At 34.1% G+C, this 16,525-nt stretch overlaps 1 protein-coding gene across 21 annotated transcripts in view; it reads left to right on the top strand.

Moving 5' to 3' along the window:
• The window catches only part of CSPP1 (centrosome and spindle pole associated protein 1), a 120,158-nt gene that overhangs the window by 28,016 nt on the left and 75,617 nt on the right, over window positions 1–16,525 (top strand). For 16 of the 21 annotated variants that reach the window (XR_004230926.1, XR_004230927.1, XR_004230928.1 and 13 more), the window contains 3 exons: window positions 9,515–9,595; window positions 11,628–11,729; window positions 15,567–16,000. Coding sequence is in view for 17 of the 21 variants with exons in the window: in XM_031946296.1 (XP_031802156.1) it covers window positions 9,515–9,595; window positions 11,628–11,729; window positions 15,567–16,000 (617 nt within the window). In the remaining 4 variants the exon portion in view is untranslated. Of the gene's footprint in view, window positions 1–4,363; window positions 4,451–9,514; window positions 9,596–11,627; window positions 11,730–15,566; window positions 16,001–16,525 lie in introns of those variants that run through there. The other 5 variants (XM_031946309.1, XM_031946308.1, XM_031946300.1 and 2 more) reach the window with 3 other exon arrangements.

The following is a 16,525-nucleotide window of genomic DNA, read 5'->3' as shown; positions in this document are numbered from 1 at the left end:
GGGTAGAACACTGGACCTGGAGTCAGGAAGACTTGAATTCATATCCAATCATTAATAGCATCATGAGCCTTGAAAAAAACCGAGGTCATTCCCTCAGAGCTCAGTCTTCTTTCCTTCTTCTCTCACATCACCCAGATGCTTTCTGCTTCTTTTCTTCTTCACTCTTGTCCTATACACCAAGTGATTCTATTCTATCTCCCTTCTTCAGCAGAGTGCAACCTACATCATTTCTATTCTTTCACTTATCTTTCATCTCTTCTTGTTACTTTTTTACTTTCTACAAAGATGCCCATCTCTCCTCCATCTCTATAATCTTTCACTTCATCTTATCTCCACTAATTATTGTTTTGTATATATTCTCTTTTGTGATTAAACCCTTTGAGAAGGCTGTCTACAATTGATGCTTTAATTTCCTTTTTTTCTCACTGTTAATTCTTTGAAGTCTGGATTCTTCAAATTTCTAAATCCCGTTATCTTTTTTGCTGTCTCTTCAACTTGTGGTGCTTTTGATCACCCTCTTCTTAATTCTCTTGATTTTTTTCTTTTTTTTTTTGGTCATTACTCCCTTCTGATTGTTCTGACTGCTCCTTTCAATAGTCAGTAGTCATTTCTCACCAGCTGCAAGCAGGCTTGGCTTGGACTTGCATCATCGTGCTTTCCTCATAATACACTCATTTACTAGAACTGTCATGGAGATTGCTTCATTTTTAGTACTCAACACTTCCTCAGTACCTTCAGTTCCTTTTTCCTTCTCTTTGGAATTCTAGGGGAACAAAGTGAAAATCTCCTTTCAAAATCTACCCATATAGAGGGCTTAGACTTTTCTGGTCATCTCTTCATTTCCCACTGGCTGCTTTATTTGGTTTAGACTCCACTAGATAACCATCACATCATGCTAGATACCCTTCAGCAACACACTCTGCACCCCTCCTCAGCTTCCTTTTGTGTTCTGTCTTCCCTCTCTAGTTGTAAGCTCTTTGAGGGTCTTCTCCTTTGTATTACCAGCATTTTCCACAGTGCTTGGCACTTAGTAGGTGCTAAATAAATGTTTTTATCTGTATTCTTCTACCTATCTGACCAGTCCTTCTCTGTCTCCTTTGCAGTATCATCATATAAGTCATATCCCTTAAAGGTAGGTGTCTTATATGGTTTGTCCTATATCCTCTTCTCCTCTATGCTGTTTCACTTGATCTTGACAAGCCCCACGGATTTAATTGTCATTTCTGCACATAATTCTCAGATCTACTTAACAACTACTTAGCTCTCCTAAACTTCAGATTTGTATCTTTAATTGCCTTTTAGATATCTCAAACTGAAATTTAATCTCAACACATTTAAAACTAAACTCATCACCTCCATCCCAAGTCTTCCTCTTTCTGAACTTCCCTGTTACTGTCAAGGGTACCACTGTGTTCCTATTCCCTGAGGCTTGCGACCTATGGTTATCCTCAAATTCTCTCATCTCTCATGTCCGATATATTGTCGAGTCTGTCGATTTTGCCTTTCTGACATCTCTGTATAGTCCCTCCTCTCCTCTGACTCATTGACACTGACCATCGTTCTGTTCCTCATACAAAACACTCCTCTCCTCCAGACTCCAGATGTTTCTATTGGATATATCCCTCATGTCTAGTGTTCTTTTTCTTCATTTCCATCAAGTCCCAGAAAAATTCCACCATGCACAAGAAATTTTTCCTGATCATTCTTAGTTCTAGTTTCTTTCCTTTGTTGATTATTTTCAATGTACCCTGTATTTATTTTGTTTGTACATAGTTGCTTTCATGCTGTGTCCTCTTAGGCTGTCCCCTTAGGAACAGTGTCTGTCTTTTGCCATTCTTTGTGTCTCCAATGTTTAGTTGTTTATAGTATAGTGTCTGACATTGTAAGTGTTTAAAAAAAATGCCTTTTAGACTGACTGACTTAACATTTGTGTCTGTTAGTTTTCTCTCTTAAAAAATGGGGTAATAGCTCCTACGTCTTAGGATTGTTGTAAGGATAAGTGAAATAATTGTAAAGTGCTTTGTGAATCTTAAAGCTCTATATAAATGCTAATTGTTGTTTTTAAAATCATTTTAAAGAGATTTGAGGTGTAGAGGTCAAACATTTTAGAAATGGAGGATAGGTTATGCAAAGGCATGAAAAATGAGAAAATGAATTTGGGGAATAGTTGATAGTATGATCTAATTGGAACGTGGAATGTGTAAATGGGAAGGATGTAAATTAGGCTGGAAAGTTGATGGTAAATCTGTGTTCCCTAGATTGCCCACAAAGGCCTCTTAGAATTCCTGATCCAGTTCTAAAATAGAAATTAGAATTACTACAAGAAATTGGAAATATCACAAACACGGCATATAAATATTGAAAAAATAGACTATGTAAATTCTTTAAGGGAACTCAGTATGATTAAAGTATTCTGGAATGGCTTTTATAGAACATGTAGACTTTGAAATTGGGCTTTAAAAAGTAACTTCTTATCCCAAGAAAATTACTTGTATTCAAGGCTGTATCAGTCATTTTAATCCTTAGTCACACCTGTATTGTTAATTACTTTAACATATATGTCTTCTCCTTAATTACATTGTAAGATCATACTTTTTTGTTTGCCTTGTCTGGAAAGGTACTACTAATATTATAGCTGCTTGATAAATATTTGTTAAGTTCTTTGGCACTTTACAGATTCTGTTATTTCATCATGGCATACTCATTTCTAGAATAAAATCTCAACTTGTAGGTGTTTCTGATTGTGGGTGATTCTTGCTTATATACTTCAATACATAATCTATAGAGAATCTTCCCAATATGCTGGAGGCTTTCTTCTAAGTCTGAATGTTTCATGGGCCAAAGAACAGCACTTGGATCGCTATATTCCCTTGCTCTGCTTGGTATATGATCAGTTCATTTACTTACATAAACTTTTTGGATTATATCTTCAACACTACGTGCATGAAAGTCATCTTTGGTATTAAAGCTTGATTGTACTTATTTATGCTTATCATTTATCTCTATTGCCCTGTTGGGTCACTTGAAGTTCAGATCCTTTGGAGATTGCGGCATTCTATGCTTTGTAGTCATATAATATTACTGAAAGAAGATTGATCTTTGTTCTAGGAAATAGCTTGGACTCTTTAAAAATAAGCTAGTTTCTCAAATGCAATCCACACTGTCCTCTTCAAATTCCATTCTGCTCCCAGTTTGTTGTTCATTTGCAGTGTTTGTCCAATGAACTGACAACTGTATTGATAATTCAAGATTGCCTATCCAAATCGTGTGTGTGTGTGTGTGTGTACACACACACACACATATACACATATATACATACAGATGTGTATATATATCTATATAAAATAGACTAGTCAGTTAGCATTATATCTATTTGGCTTTTGTGGTATTATAAAACTTACCTCTTTTGAGTGTGCTACTTGACAGCAGTGATTTTTTTAAGTCATGGCCTTTCTTACCCTCATTTTACAGATTAGAAAACTGAGGCTACAAGTTTGGGAGGCAAAATTTGAACTCAGATCTTTTTGCCTCCAAATCCAGTAATCTAAACTGTACCACTTAGCTGTGTCTAAATAATATACAGTGTAAATGAAAGGTAATCTCAGAAGTCATTAGCGGGGTATGGGGGGAGGTAGGGAGGAGAAAGAGCCATATAACAAGTGTTTAATTTCCTTGTTAATTGATTAATCATGAATTTTATTGAGAAGGTCCTATAATGGGGTTTGAGAATTAGTCATATAATATCTGCAAATAGGAGTATCTGGAAGACATGACTATGTATTGGGATCCCTTTGCCATTTGGAATCTACATGATAATTCTTTTTGATGGAGAGTAATACTTAGCAGGCATATCACTCCCTCTTTGATGCCTTCTTTGAATACAGTCAGGATCATTGAGTAAAATTACCTTTTCTACTTGTTTCTGTCAAAAAAATCTCATGATCTTAATGTGTATGAGATAGCTCATTAGAGAAGACTTTTACATTTTGCTTAAATCGATTGCTTTTTAAAATAATCAACAAATAATAAATAACAGATCTATTTGTACTATAACTTTCAGCCACTTATGTCTTAAAATTTCATAATGAGCTTATAGAAATGAGAAAGGAGGCATATTGAAGTAGTTGTTGATAGCCTTTAGATACTTTTTTTGGGGGTAGTAATACCTTTCCCCTATTATTTGGTAATTTCCCTTTTTTTCAAATATATTGTAAATTAGTTCTTTAGTGCTTTCAAAAGTGTTGCTTCTGGCATAGATCTTTTCTCTTTGGAGTAAGCATACTCCAGCAGTTTTTCCTGAAATGCTGAATTTCTTGACTTCATTTTCTTAAGTGCCATTTCTACTTACTTTCTTATAATATAGCGCATGCAGAACTGAGCTGTTAGAGTCCAAAGGTGGTGTTTCCAGTGACATATATGATGAAAATAGGTTGCTATTAAAATGCTCCAGGTATGTTTTATTTTTGTCTATTTGTTGTTACCACATTTTAGTTACAAAATGGTATTGGTCTCATGCCAAGTCTTTCATAGATTTATTTCCCCATAGCTTTTCTTCTCTGTTTTATAATATAATAATTCTCGTACATAACCTTTCATTATCTTTATTTATAATCTCTTACCTATGATAAGTTTATATTTTAAACTGGTATTGTACTTGGCTATTCAGTAAAGGGTTTAGGTGTTTGCTGGCCAAGGGTTTTCTCCAGGCTCTTTTGTTAGGATGTCTGATTGTGCTATTTCCTTTACAGTGTTAAATTTATGAAGGAAATGGTAATAATGATAATATCTTTTCCTTTATCCATTTTGTTTCTTTGCAACAGGTTATTAAGGAATTATTCAGCTTTGAGCTTGTTTTAAGCGGGTTCAGTGATTTCTTATTTCTTTTTCTTGATTTTGATTATATTTTAATTAGTCTTACTTGTAGATAGTAGATTCCATATTTCCATATTAGAAAACATTTATTTTTTGTATCACTAGAAATTGTTTTGTTATGTGGTTTAGTGCCTATTTCCAGAGTTTTCTATAAATGGGAGTAACTGAGTAACTCAGGTCTTTGGATTCTGTTTCTATTTTTCTCTTAACATACACAAACAAGTATATTTAGTCATTTTTCTTATATCTAAATTCAAATTTAAGTTTCACTTTTATTAACATTGACATGACTTGAAGACTTTTGTCAAGTTCTTAAATATTGATGGATAATCTGTAGTTATCTTCATAGTATGTTTTTGGCATATGTTTATTGTTAAAATGACAAAACCAGATGACCATGAACTGATGCTTTTTCTTACTGCATTTGGATTCATGGGAAACCAGTTCTACAAAGTTTCTAATTGGCTTTTACAAGGACAACTTGTGAGCCATCCTTATATTTAGATTTGTTTTCTGATTTCATTTAATTTCTATTAAGATAATCGCAATATTTATCTGATTCAGTTTCTCCTTCACTTTCATCAGTTTTGTAGTCATTGGACAAAGATATCACTTTTAAAATAGGTGTTCAAGTCTTATTGCAGAACTCCTGAGTGTGTCCATTAGATTAAAATGTAATTAGGAAAGTTTCACAAACTGAATTAAAAAATATAGTACAGGGGCAGCTAGGTGGCGTAGTGGATAGAGTACCAGCCCTGAAGTCAGGAGGACCTGAGTTCAAATCTGGTCTCAGACACTTAATACTTCCTAGCTGTGTGACCCTGGGCAAGTCACTTAATCCCAATTGCCTCAGCAAAAAAAAAAAAAAAATATATATATATATATATATATATATATCATAAATCATAAATATATATATATTACAGCCTTAGACTATTACTTCATGATTTTCTAAGATGGATGTTGGAGATCTCTTGTTTCTATTTATGCTTGATTCTACCAGTTTAAAAATTATGAGATTTCACCTCCCTTTATCCACTTTTCTGTTATTCTACTGTTATAAAAATAGAAGGGGACTGCGTAGGGCTGAAGACTAATTTTGTGGGGTTTTTTTTTGTTGTTTGTTTAATGGGTTATTATTACAGAAACATTATCTAGCAGCTAGTGTACGAGTATGAACTTTTTCAACATTAGTTAGGGGTTGAACACATGGATAGATTATTTATTTTAATTATCATACTTAAAACCTTTCCAAGATGTTATTGGATTGATGATTATTATTTTCCAAGAAGTTATTGAAGTTTATATTCTGCTGGCATAGCCTTCTGAGATCTCAAGGTCATCTTTGCTTCATTATGAAATTTCAGTGTAAGATTTTTGTAAAATTTATTATTATATGTACATATAGAGAGAGCATAATGTGGCCTATTTGAGAGTTGTTTTTTGCCTTTGTATTACCAGTGCTTATTAGTACAATGGCTAGCACATAGTATGTTCTTAATAAATGCTTGTTTGATTCAGTGATTATTTTAAATAGCCAAATCACAGAATGTCAAGAGTCATTTAGCTATATTATATGAGAAAGCTAAATCTTAAGAGTAGTGAAATGATTCCCCAATTAGTTGACTAATAAATGGTAAAGTCTGAATTAGAACTAATTTTACCTGTACAGTTTTTGCTTTGATTAAATATGCATCATGTAAATTTGACTTTAAGAATTCTGAAAGAAATCTGCCTTCCAAAAAACCCACCTATGTTAACTTTACTGTTGAGAGGTGTATGGAGAGTTCAGGGGAGGAATTAACCCCTCAGATGTGAGGGCTTCCCAAGCCTCTTCAGGGCTGCTCCTCCATCTTTGGTATCTCCTTTCATTCAGCTCTCACCTGTGGCTGCAAGAACTTACAGCATGTACAGGAAACTGACTAGGCAGATGGAGTAAGCCAGGTTGAGGGTAACTGACACAGCCTAAACCTGTCAGTGAATTAGGAGAATGTCTACCCCAAGCATGTGGAGACTTTGCTTAGTGGAATGGGCAGATGAGAATGGTTTTGTTCCAAAGGCTTTCCAAAGGTAGCTGAAGCAGGTGCTACAGAGAGCTTAGAGCTTGGTTAGACCTCACAGATGTCAAGGTTATCCACAGCATCCTGGGTCATCACCAGTCATCTTGACTTTTAGTTCTGTCATTGGACTTTTATGACTCAGGAGGAAAGAGTGAGACTGACAACTTGGGACAACTGTGCCTCACTTAAATTCAATTCACCTGCAAGTCAAGACATTTTCTGTGATGTCACTGATCCTTTTTGAAAATGAAGGACAAGGACAGCTAGGTGGCGCAGTAGATAGAACACCAGCCCTGAAGTAGGAGGACCTGAGTTCAAATCTGGTCTCAGACACTTAACACTTCCTAGCCGTGTGACCCTGGGCAAGTCACTTAACCCCAATTGCCTCAGGGGGAAAAAAAGAAAATGAAGGACAAACAACAGCACTGTTCTCTCTTTCTCTGCTCCTGTGCCTTGCCTCAGCACTCTCTGGGTCTTCCCTCCCTTCCTCCCGCCCTCAAGCCCTACAAACTTAAAAAAACAAACCTTCCAAGTGAAAGCAAAAGACAAGCCTGCTACTGCTGCCATCCTGGGATTGGGCCTGGCCTAAGGCCTTTGGCATTCAGAGAGACTTGCTCTTCTCTCCTTGTATGTCCAGCCTCTCCACGTGTCTTTCTTCCATCTGTCCATGATTGAGTACTGCATTTCTCTATCTGGCCCTCGTTTGTCCCCCATATTCTGTTTCTCTCTGTGTCTGTGTCTGACCCCTTTGTGTTTGTCTCCCATGTGTTTTTCTTCTTGGTTCTGATCAAGCCCTCATGTGGCTGACCCCAGACTTCTAATTATTCCTCCTGCTCTTCTCTCTCTTGGCCTTCATGTATCCTTGAACCTATGTTGTGCTGTTCCCCTCCGTCTACAAGTGAACAATCCCCTTCCTGCCTGACTTACTCCCTCCATGTCCAAAACAAATTCACGTTACATAAAAATTGTTTTACATAGAGGTCCATTTATATAAAATGAAACTGTATTAAAAAAAAACAAACAAAATGAACTAAATTTGAATTGGTGGAAAGTAGGACAGCCTGAGGAGAATAAAGAATAAAATCAGGGAAACAGAATTTGTTAGCATGGCATATGTGGGAGGCATTAAGAAGAAAGACCTGACAGAATCCTGGATAGTGGTGGAGAAGCAAGTTGGATTTTGGGGGGAGGAGAGGAATTGGGAATATTAAAGTTATGAAAAACCTAAATGGATAGCACAAAAAGTTGGATTAATTTGGTAGTACCAAAGCATACTCTGGTTGCTCAAAATTTTTTATAATGGAGTGCAAGCTTTGGGAAATTTATAAATAGATAAAAAGATTACAAGTATAGGTTTCTGGATAGGTTGAATATCTATTGTTTGAGTGCCAAGTTAGTTAAGTTTGGGAATTCTCACTGAAATACGAGTTAGGAAGCAAATGTTTTTGGTCATATAAATTCTTGGAACCATTAACTTTAATATTATGTGTGTTGGTGAAACTCGTATACTCACACTGAAATCAAGGATCTTTGAATTATATTGAAGTGGAAATCATGGAAATCAATTGGAAAAGAGATTGACCTAGAAGCAGAGGTGCTATGTGGAAGTTTATTGGAATATCTGTTATGTAGTAGATTTTTACAGAGTATATTGGAATAGCTAATATTGATCATTTGTACACACCACACTTTAAAAATATGATTGGCTACTGCAAGAGTTAGGAACTTTGCTTTCCTCCATGTTTGTAATTGAATGACTAGGGACATTTGCTATTTCCCTTCTTTCCTCCTCTCATTTAATTGGCAGTGGACCTGCCTAGAATTCCTAAGCCCAGGCTCTCTTTCTATTGTCATCTTAGTGCTAAACTGTGGCAAGGGTATGTGAAACATGAATAAAAACATATTCATATGTATATTGTATAAATACTACATGTATATGTATTAATTTTTTCTTTCTCTCCCTTTCCTTCCTCCTCCCTTTCTCCTTTTCTCTTTTTTTCTCTCCTTCTTTCCCCTTCTCCCCCAAGAAATTCATTGAAGTAGACATAAGGAAATTTCTGATCTCAAGAAGTATAGTAGATCATTAACTCTGATAATGGGAGGAATATATAGTTGGCAAAGAAATGTGTGCTGAAAAACAGCCTCCTTTTTTTATTCTTGAATTGAGGAAAAGTGTGTGTAAAATCTGGCTTTTGGTCAGTTGCCAAGTAGTGTAAATTTTTCTTTATTAAAAAAAAATTATTTAGTGTTTCTTAGTTTATATTTCAATATTCTTGGAGTTAAAATGGAAAGGTAAATTGGAAATCATTTGGTTCAGCTCCTTCACTTTTCAGAAGCAGCAGATAAAAGCCTAATAATTGGAAAGTAAATTATTTTCTAAAAGTCTCACAGGTAGTGAGTAGCAAAGCAGGGATTCTAATTTAGGTCCCCAAATGCCAAATTAAGGTCTGGTGCTGAAACATTATTCTCAGGATTTTGACTTCCAATATGTACTATAGAATATGATATATGAAAATATGTATTTTTATTAAATAGAATATTCAAGATCAAAAGTTAAATCAGAGTTCTTTTTTTAAATACAGAAAAACTTTGTGTCTACGGGTGAAATAGATCCATCTACTCTTGGAGTACCTCTTCCTATTGGTGAGAGGTTATCTGCCAAGGTAGGTTAATTGTTGTGAGTGCTTAGCCTTCCTAAAGAATCAAAATTATTAAAGAATGTACTTCTTGTTTAAATATAAGCAAAACAGAAATTAAAACTATTTGAGATATAATATTACATTCTTTTGATAAATTTGGTAGGCTTTAAATGAAATCACTAAAAAGAATATAAATTGTTTCTGGTCATATAATGTGGAAAACATTTTTGTTTCTTTGACCAATTTATTTTCACTTTCTGTAATTGTAAAATTAGTTTTTAATTCTTTTTTGAAGTTAAAATAATGGACTTTCCCTCTTATAATACAGTTGTTTCTTCATATATCTCCCCTACCATAAAAGCCTCTAGTCTTTAACAATACACATATACATACATATACACACACGCATCTGTGTGCACACATGATTAGATGTATATGTATGTAAAAATGCAAATATCTGTCAATATCTATCCTTTGGTCAGTTGCTATAAATACTATAACATTTTCTTCATTTTTTTTCTAATTGTTTTGTTTTAGTCTGTATTTTAATATTATAGGCATTAGAGTAAAAAGGGAATTTGGAAATCATCTGGTCCAGCATCTTCACTTTAAAAAAAAAATTTTTTTTTAGGGCAGATAAAACCTATTAATTGAAAAGTAAATAATTTTCTAAAGGTCTCACAGTAGTGTGTAGGTTGTCTAAAATAAAAAAAATTTGTGAAGGAGAATTCAATTTAAGTTCCACTTTCTACCTGAAACCTTTCCTGATCTCCCATCTGCTAGTGCCTTCCACCTCCAGAATTGCTTATCTATTTTGTATGTATTTCTTTTTACATACATACACACACATATCTTTGTGTAATATGTGGGCATATTTTATTTTATTGTATTTTTTTATACATTGTTTCTCCTAACAGAATAGGAACTCATATGCTTAATCTATGTCTGTTTATTGATTAACAAGTATTGAAATAATCCTGGAAAAGTAGATTTGTGCTAGCTTGTAGAGTGTCTTAAATGCCAGGCTACAGAATTTAAATTTTATCCTGTAGACTACAAGGCATTTGTGGAAGCAAATGTTCAGATTTGTTCATTATGACAATTATTTTGGCTGCTGTGTAGATGATGGATTGAAAAAGGGGAAACTAGACTTAGGATCTTAAATAAAATTCAGGCAGTAAAGATGAGGAACTGAACTAGATTGGTATTAGTGAAAGTGGAACAAATGGAAGAAATATTGTCAAGGTAAAATCAACTGGACTTGACAGCTGAGGAAATAACTGGGATGAGGAAGAGGGAAAAATGAAAGATAATGTTGCATTTTTAATACTGGATAATTGGAATGGTGTTCTCAATAGAAATACAGAAGTTATGGGGTGAGTTCAGTGAATTTTTGTTGAATTTGTTGAATTTTGGCAAGACATTGAATCCAGGAGAGAAATATTTATAATGTAATTAGGAATGCTGCATGGGAACTCAAGGGGAGAGGTCAGTAGTCTTAAAGAGAATTTTCAGTAAAGGGATGTGCAACATGCTGGGAATATGACCAATTGGGGCACAGATCATCCCAGAAGTATTCCAGAGTTCTGTGCCTGGTTTCTCAAACACCAGTTTAATTCAAAGGAAGTGCAATACTGGATAATGATATGCAAAAGATATATCTGTTCCCTAAATATGTGATATATAATGAGTAGTATCCAATAGTATCAGTTATGTAATTTATTTGCTGTTTGCTTGCATTTTTTCAAATTCAGAATTTTATTAGAAAATGTACAAAGCAATGTTTAAAGGTATTTATTCATATAGGAGATGTGTATTGTTTGAACAGAACCTTTTCCATTATTTTGCTTTGGTTTGTATTATAAGATTCTTCTAACTTGGATTTCATTTTTTGTCTTCTTTATATTGTTTCATTATAAACTAGTGATATCAATATAATGAGGCATTTGTGGAAGTTTTTAAGCAGGTAGTGACAAGTTCAGATTTGTTCTATAAAGTTTACCTTTTCTATAAAGTTTTAAATTATTATAATACCTTTTTTGATGTTTATCTTAAGGAGAGATTGAAACTTGAAAGAAACAAAGAGTACAATCAATTTCTCAGGGACAAGGAAGAATGGAATGAAAAGTTCAGAGAAATAGAGAAGAAAAATCCAGAGGTAGGTTTTGCTGAAATAATTTCCTTGGGGGGAAAAAAACTATATAACTATTGTCTTTTAAAGATTTTTACCAAGTAACTAATATAAATCTTTCTAAGACAAATGACTTACCTTAAAAGAAATCTGTCAGAAAACACCAAAATTTACAAACTTTCAAAATCTGTTGTGACTTAGCTTTTTGCTTCAGAATGTCCATAAAATGATTTCTTTGAGAGGAAAAATAAAAAAAAAAAACTCACATAGCCATATGCTAAAAAAATTAATTATGCCCTATATTTGGAGTAATATTGTAAAATATTTAGAATAGATTTAAAAAATGTACTGAATGTTAATGTGGGTGAGGTGTTGAGATAAAATTGCCTCTTCAACTCCTTCAGAGGCTCCTCAGGCCATATTCCTCCCTGATATGAGTGATCTTGAGACTTCACCAGGACATAGTACCACTTCTGCAAATGAGGTTGACTTGATAGGCTGACTTTGAATCATGTAATCATCAGACTTCAGGGAATTTCTTTCTGTGCACTGATGCTCTGCCTGAACTTATTTTTCTCAATGGTTAATATACACCCACTTCCTTTTGCTTTCCCCACCTGAACTTCTGCTATTGAAGAATGGGACCTTTCCCTCAGCCTCAGACATGAGGAGATGAGAAGAAACAGTACCTTATGAGGTACTTCTTTTGCGAATAGAATTCAGTTCAAATCAAGAAATATTTATTAAATGCTCAATAGAATGCTGCTGAAGTTCAGCCATTTTGTATTATCATGTCATAAAGGCGACTGCATCATGCCACTTGGTATGTGAGTTCTAATATGTCGTACTAATCCCGGAAGGCTGCGTGTCCATACCCCATAACACTCAGTCACCGCAGTATAAGACTGTCTGAAAGCAAAGCACTCACTACTAGGTTAAACACCAGATCATGCATTTTTCAGCCATGAGCAACTTATAAAAATTACTTAACATCTATCTCCCTCCTATTTCCCAGTAGTATGCTGCTGCACATTTGCTGCCTCCTTATACTATGCCTTCTAGAATGTCTGCTTCATCATGAGTGAACTTTCTCATTTAAGTCTCTCTTAATCTTTCCATCTTCTGGCTTAGAAGCAAAAGCAACAAACCCAAAAATCAATAACAAAGACCATTAAAAAATTAGCATCATTTCCATAATAGTTTTAGTATGGACTCTAACCATAGCCTATGGCATAAAAAACCATTGTTGTAATTCAACTACAAAAACTAATGACCAAGCTACATAAAACTCACCCCCTTATAAAAATTATCAATCACTCATTCATTTACCTTCCTGTACCCTCTAACATTTCCACCTGATGAAACTTTGGGTCTCTACTAGGAGTGTGCCTAATTATTCAAATCCTTACAGGTCTATTTCTTGCAATACACTACACATCAGACACCCTAACTGCCTTCTCCTCAGTAGCCCACATCTGCCGTGACATCAACCATGGTTGACTAATTCATAACCTCCATGCTAATGGAGCATCAATATTTTTCATATGTCTCTTCCTACATGTTGGCCGAGGAATCTACTATGGATCCTACTTTTACAAAGAAACATGAAACATTGGAGTAATCCTACTTCTGACTGTTATAGCAACTGCATTTGTAGGATATGTACTTTCCTGAGGCCAAATATCATTCTGAGGAATTATGTAATTACCAATCTCCTATCAGCCATCCCCTACATTGGCACCACCCTGGCAGAATGAATCTGAGGGAGGTTCGCAGTAGATGAAGCTACCCTTACCCGATTCTTCGCATTCCACTTGCTAGGATCTGGCTCCCTCTGGATGCTGTTGTTTCTTTGGCTTCCCTTTTCCTGAGAGAGACTGCATCTGTCATACTCCACATGATGATGGGGAATCAGACTCTCCTTTGCTCCCATTGTCACTTCCAAGATTTCCCCCTACCACTATGATCTAGCAATTTCTTCTTCATGGAGGTTCGCTAAATCCAACTCATCACCCCACAGAATTCCTGATTGTTGTTAGTTACTGACCCTCTGGAAATTCTCCTAGCTTTCTTAAATTTCTAGTGTTTGCCTCACAGTTTGTCTCTTTATTCTGATTCTTGCTCTCATACTAAGAGACTTCAATGTAAATATTCATGTTATATTAAATAGGAAGAGGTACTCCAACAGTAGATGGATCTATTTCACCCGTAGACACAAAGTTTTTCTGTATTTAAAAAAAGAACTCTGATTTAACTTTTGATCTTGAATATTCTATTTAATAAAAATACATATTTTCATATATCATATTCTATAGTACATATTGGAAGTCAAAATCCTAATAATGTAAATATTCATGTTATATTAAATTAAATTCATGTTATATATAAATGAATTAAAAATTCATGTTATATTTAAATGTAAAAATTCATGTTATATATATTAAATTAAATTATATTTATAGCTTTTAACTTCCCAGTTCCTTAATCTGTTTCAGTCCAGTGACCTATCCCTTCACTTCCTCTGACTGCACATAGGAATTGCTGTTATCTTGATCTTGCCATGACCCTCAGTTTTCCCTATGGCTTCTATTGTCAGTTGTGTGAGATAGTTAGCAAGGTGTCACAGGGGATAGCATGCTAGAACTGGGGTCAAAAAGAACTGAATTCAAATCCAGTTTTAGTTGTTTACTAGCTTTGTGAGTTGGGGATAAGTCACTTAATCCCCACAATGGGGATAATAATAACGTTTATCTCCTAGAGTAGTTGTGAGCATCAAATCAGTTAATATTTGTAAATTGCTTTGCAAACTTTGAACACAAGTATAAATGCAAATTATTACTGTTGTTATTTAAATTACCCCGGATTTCTTTCTCTGATATGTGGATGATGAGCACTGGGAAGGAATCTAAGAACTAATCAAGTGCTGTGCCCCAAGAAAAAAAAAATAAAGTCTAGAAATTGAAATACTTATTAGAAAGTCAACAGAATATGGTCATATATACTAAAGACAAGCTTGGCTGTTTTTATAATAGTTTTCAAGGTTTTGTAAAATTGTTTAGAAAGTCCTTTTGCTTAAAATATATTGTGAACATTGAAAAAGTAAGACTAAAAAGTAATTTGGGATTTTATAGTGTTGAATTTATTATAGCAAAGTAATTTTAATTCAAGGCAGTTGTGTGGTACAGTAGTTATAGCTCAGGTGGAATCAAGAACATCTGAGCCCAAATTCAGCTCCCCAAAATTATTAGGTTTGTGATTTAGGGCAAGTCACTTAATCTATGTTTGCTTCAGTTTCCTTATTGTAAAGTAGGGATTATGATAGCATCTATTCATATTTAGCATAGTTCCTGACATATAATAGATATTAAATGCTTATTTTCTCCTTCTCCACAAATTATTTTCACATTAGTTACCTTATTTGTGGAAGTACTAGCTTCATTCTTCCTTATTATCTTATTCTTCATAAAAATTTAATCTGTCCTGTTTGATGATATAGTTGCATAATTCTTTATAAATATTTAATAAATAATTAAACTTTATTTATTTTCTTTAAAGATCAAATATATTTTATAAGAATCACTCAGATGAGCAAGTTTTACTTACTACTCAGTAGTCTCTGTGTCTAAATATAGCCTAGTTTGAAATAAAAATATTCAGCAGTTAAGATGTAGGATTGTTCTTCTGAAATTATGGTAATATTTAACCTATCTCCTCATTTGTCAATTAGGATTTAATATTTTATATAGTTTTCTTATATATTTAAATATTAGAGTTGTTTTAAATGTTATGTAGAACCAAGAGATTTTGAATGATTACTATTATAGTGAACATTACTTTCAAGTCTTTTTTTTTTTTATTGAACAGCATGAAAGTGAAGGAAATAAAACCATCAGTAAAATTAAGTCCGATTTACATTCACAAATACAGTCATCAAACAGAAATACAGAAGCCCCCCCAAAAGATGTTTCATTGTCAACAGAGACCTATGAAGAACTTTTAAATCAGAGACGGTTGGAAGAGGACAGATATCGAAGATTAGATGATGAAATTGAGTTAAGAGATGCAAAACCACATAAAAAACCTAATGAAGGGGACGTTTCCAATAGAAAACATTATGAGATTGCCAACAAAGTTGATGTTCCTGTTAGAAGATACTATAGATTCAAAGAAGATCAAAATTTTGACAAACATTATTATAAACCAAACTCTGGTCCTGAAGGAAATGAAGAAATGGACCCAAGGGTTAGATATGAGAGTGATTATGATAGAAGACCTCTGAGGGTGTTTACAACTGACAGGTATTTAAAATTCCACTTTTATTTTTCACATTTCATTATTTTCTTTAATAGGAACTGGCCATCATTTCATTAGGATAACAAACTCAGGTGAGGAATTTCTTTTTGCCAGTCCTCTCCCAGGTTAACTCCTTTTCTTCAAATCATGGTCTTTGAAAGTGACCTAAATTAGGGCTTCTTAAACTTTTTTCACTTGTGACCTGTTTTCACCTGAGAAATTTTTACATGAACTCTGTTATAGAGACATATAAAACAAGTATACAAATCATACATTTACTGATAATAAAATCATAATTTTGCAACCCCCCCTTCAGTTACATGATTGCATTTGGCATGATGACCCACACTTAAAGAAGCTGGGTCCTTGAGCACTGAGATATTAAATGACTTGAGGGAAATAGCCATGATGGGGTAGAAGAGGTAGAATTTAAACTTGAGTCTTCTTGGCTTTGAGACTGGCTCTTTCCATTAAAGCACACAGTCTTTTAAAATTTTCAATATTAATAATATTAAAGATGCCTATCTTTT

Source organism: Sarcophilus harrisii, chromosome 1 (assembly GCF_902635505.1).
Source record: "Sarcophilus harrisii chromosome 1, mSarHar1.11, whole genome shotgun sequence".
Classification (NCBI taxonomy): Eukaryota; Metazoa; Chordata; class Mammalia; order Dasyuromorphia; family Dasyuridae; genus Sarcophilus; species Sarcophilus harrisii.
The sequence above is the reverse complement of the archived record's forward strand: the minus strand, read 5'-3'. Positions and strand labels throughout refer to the sequence as shown.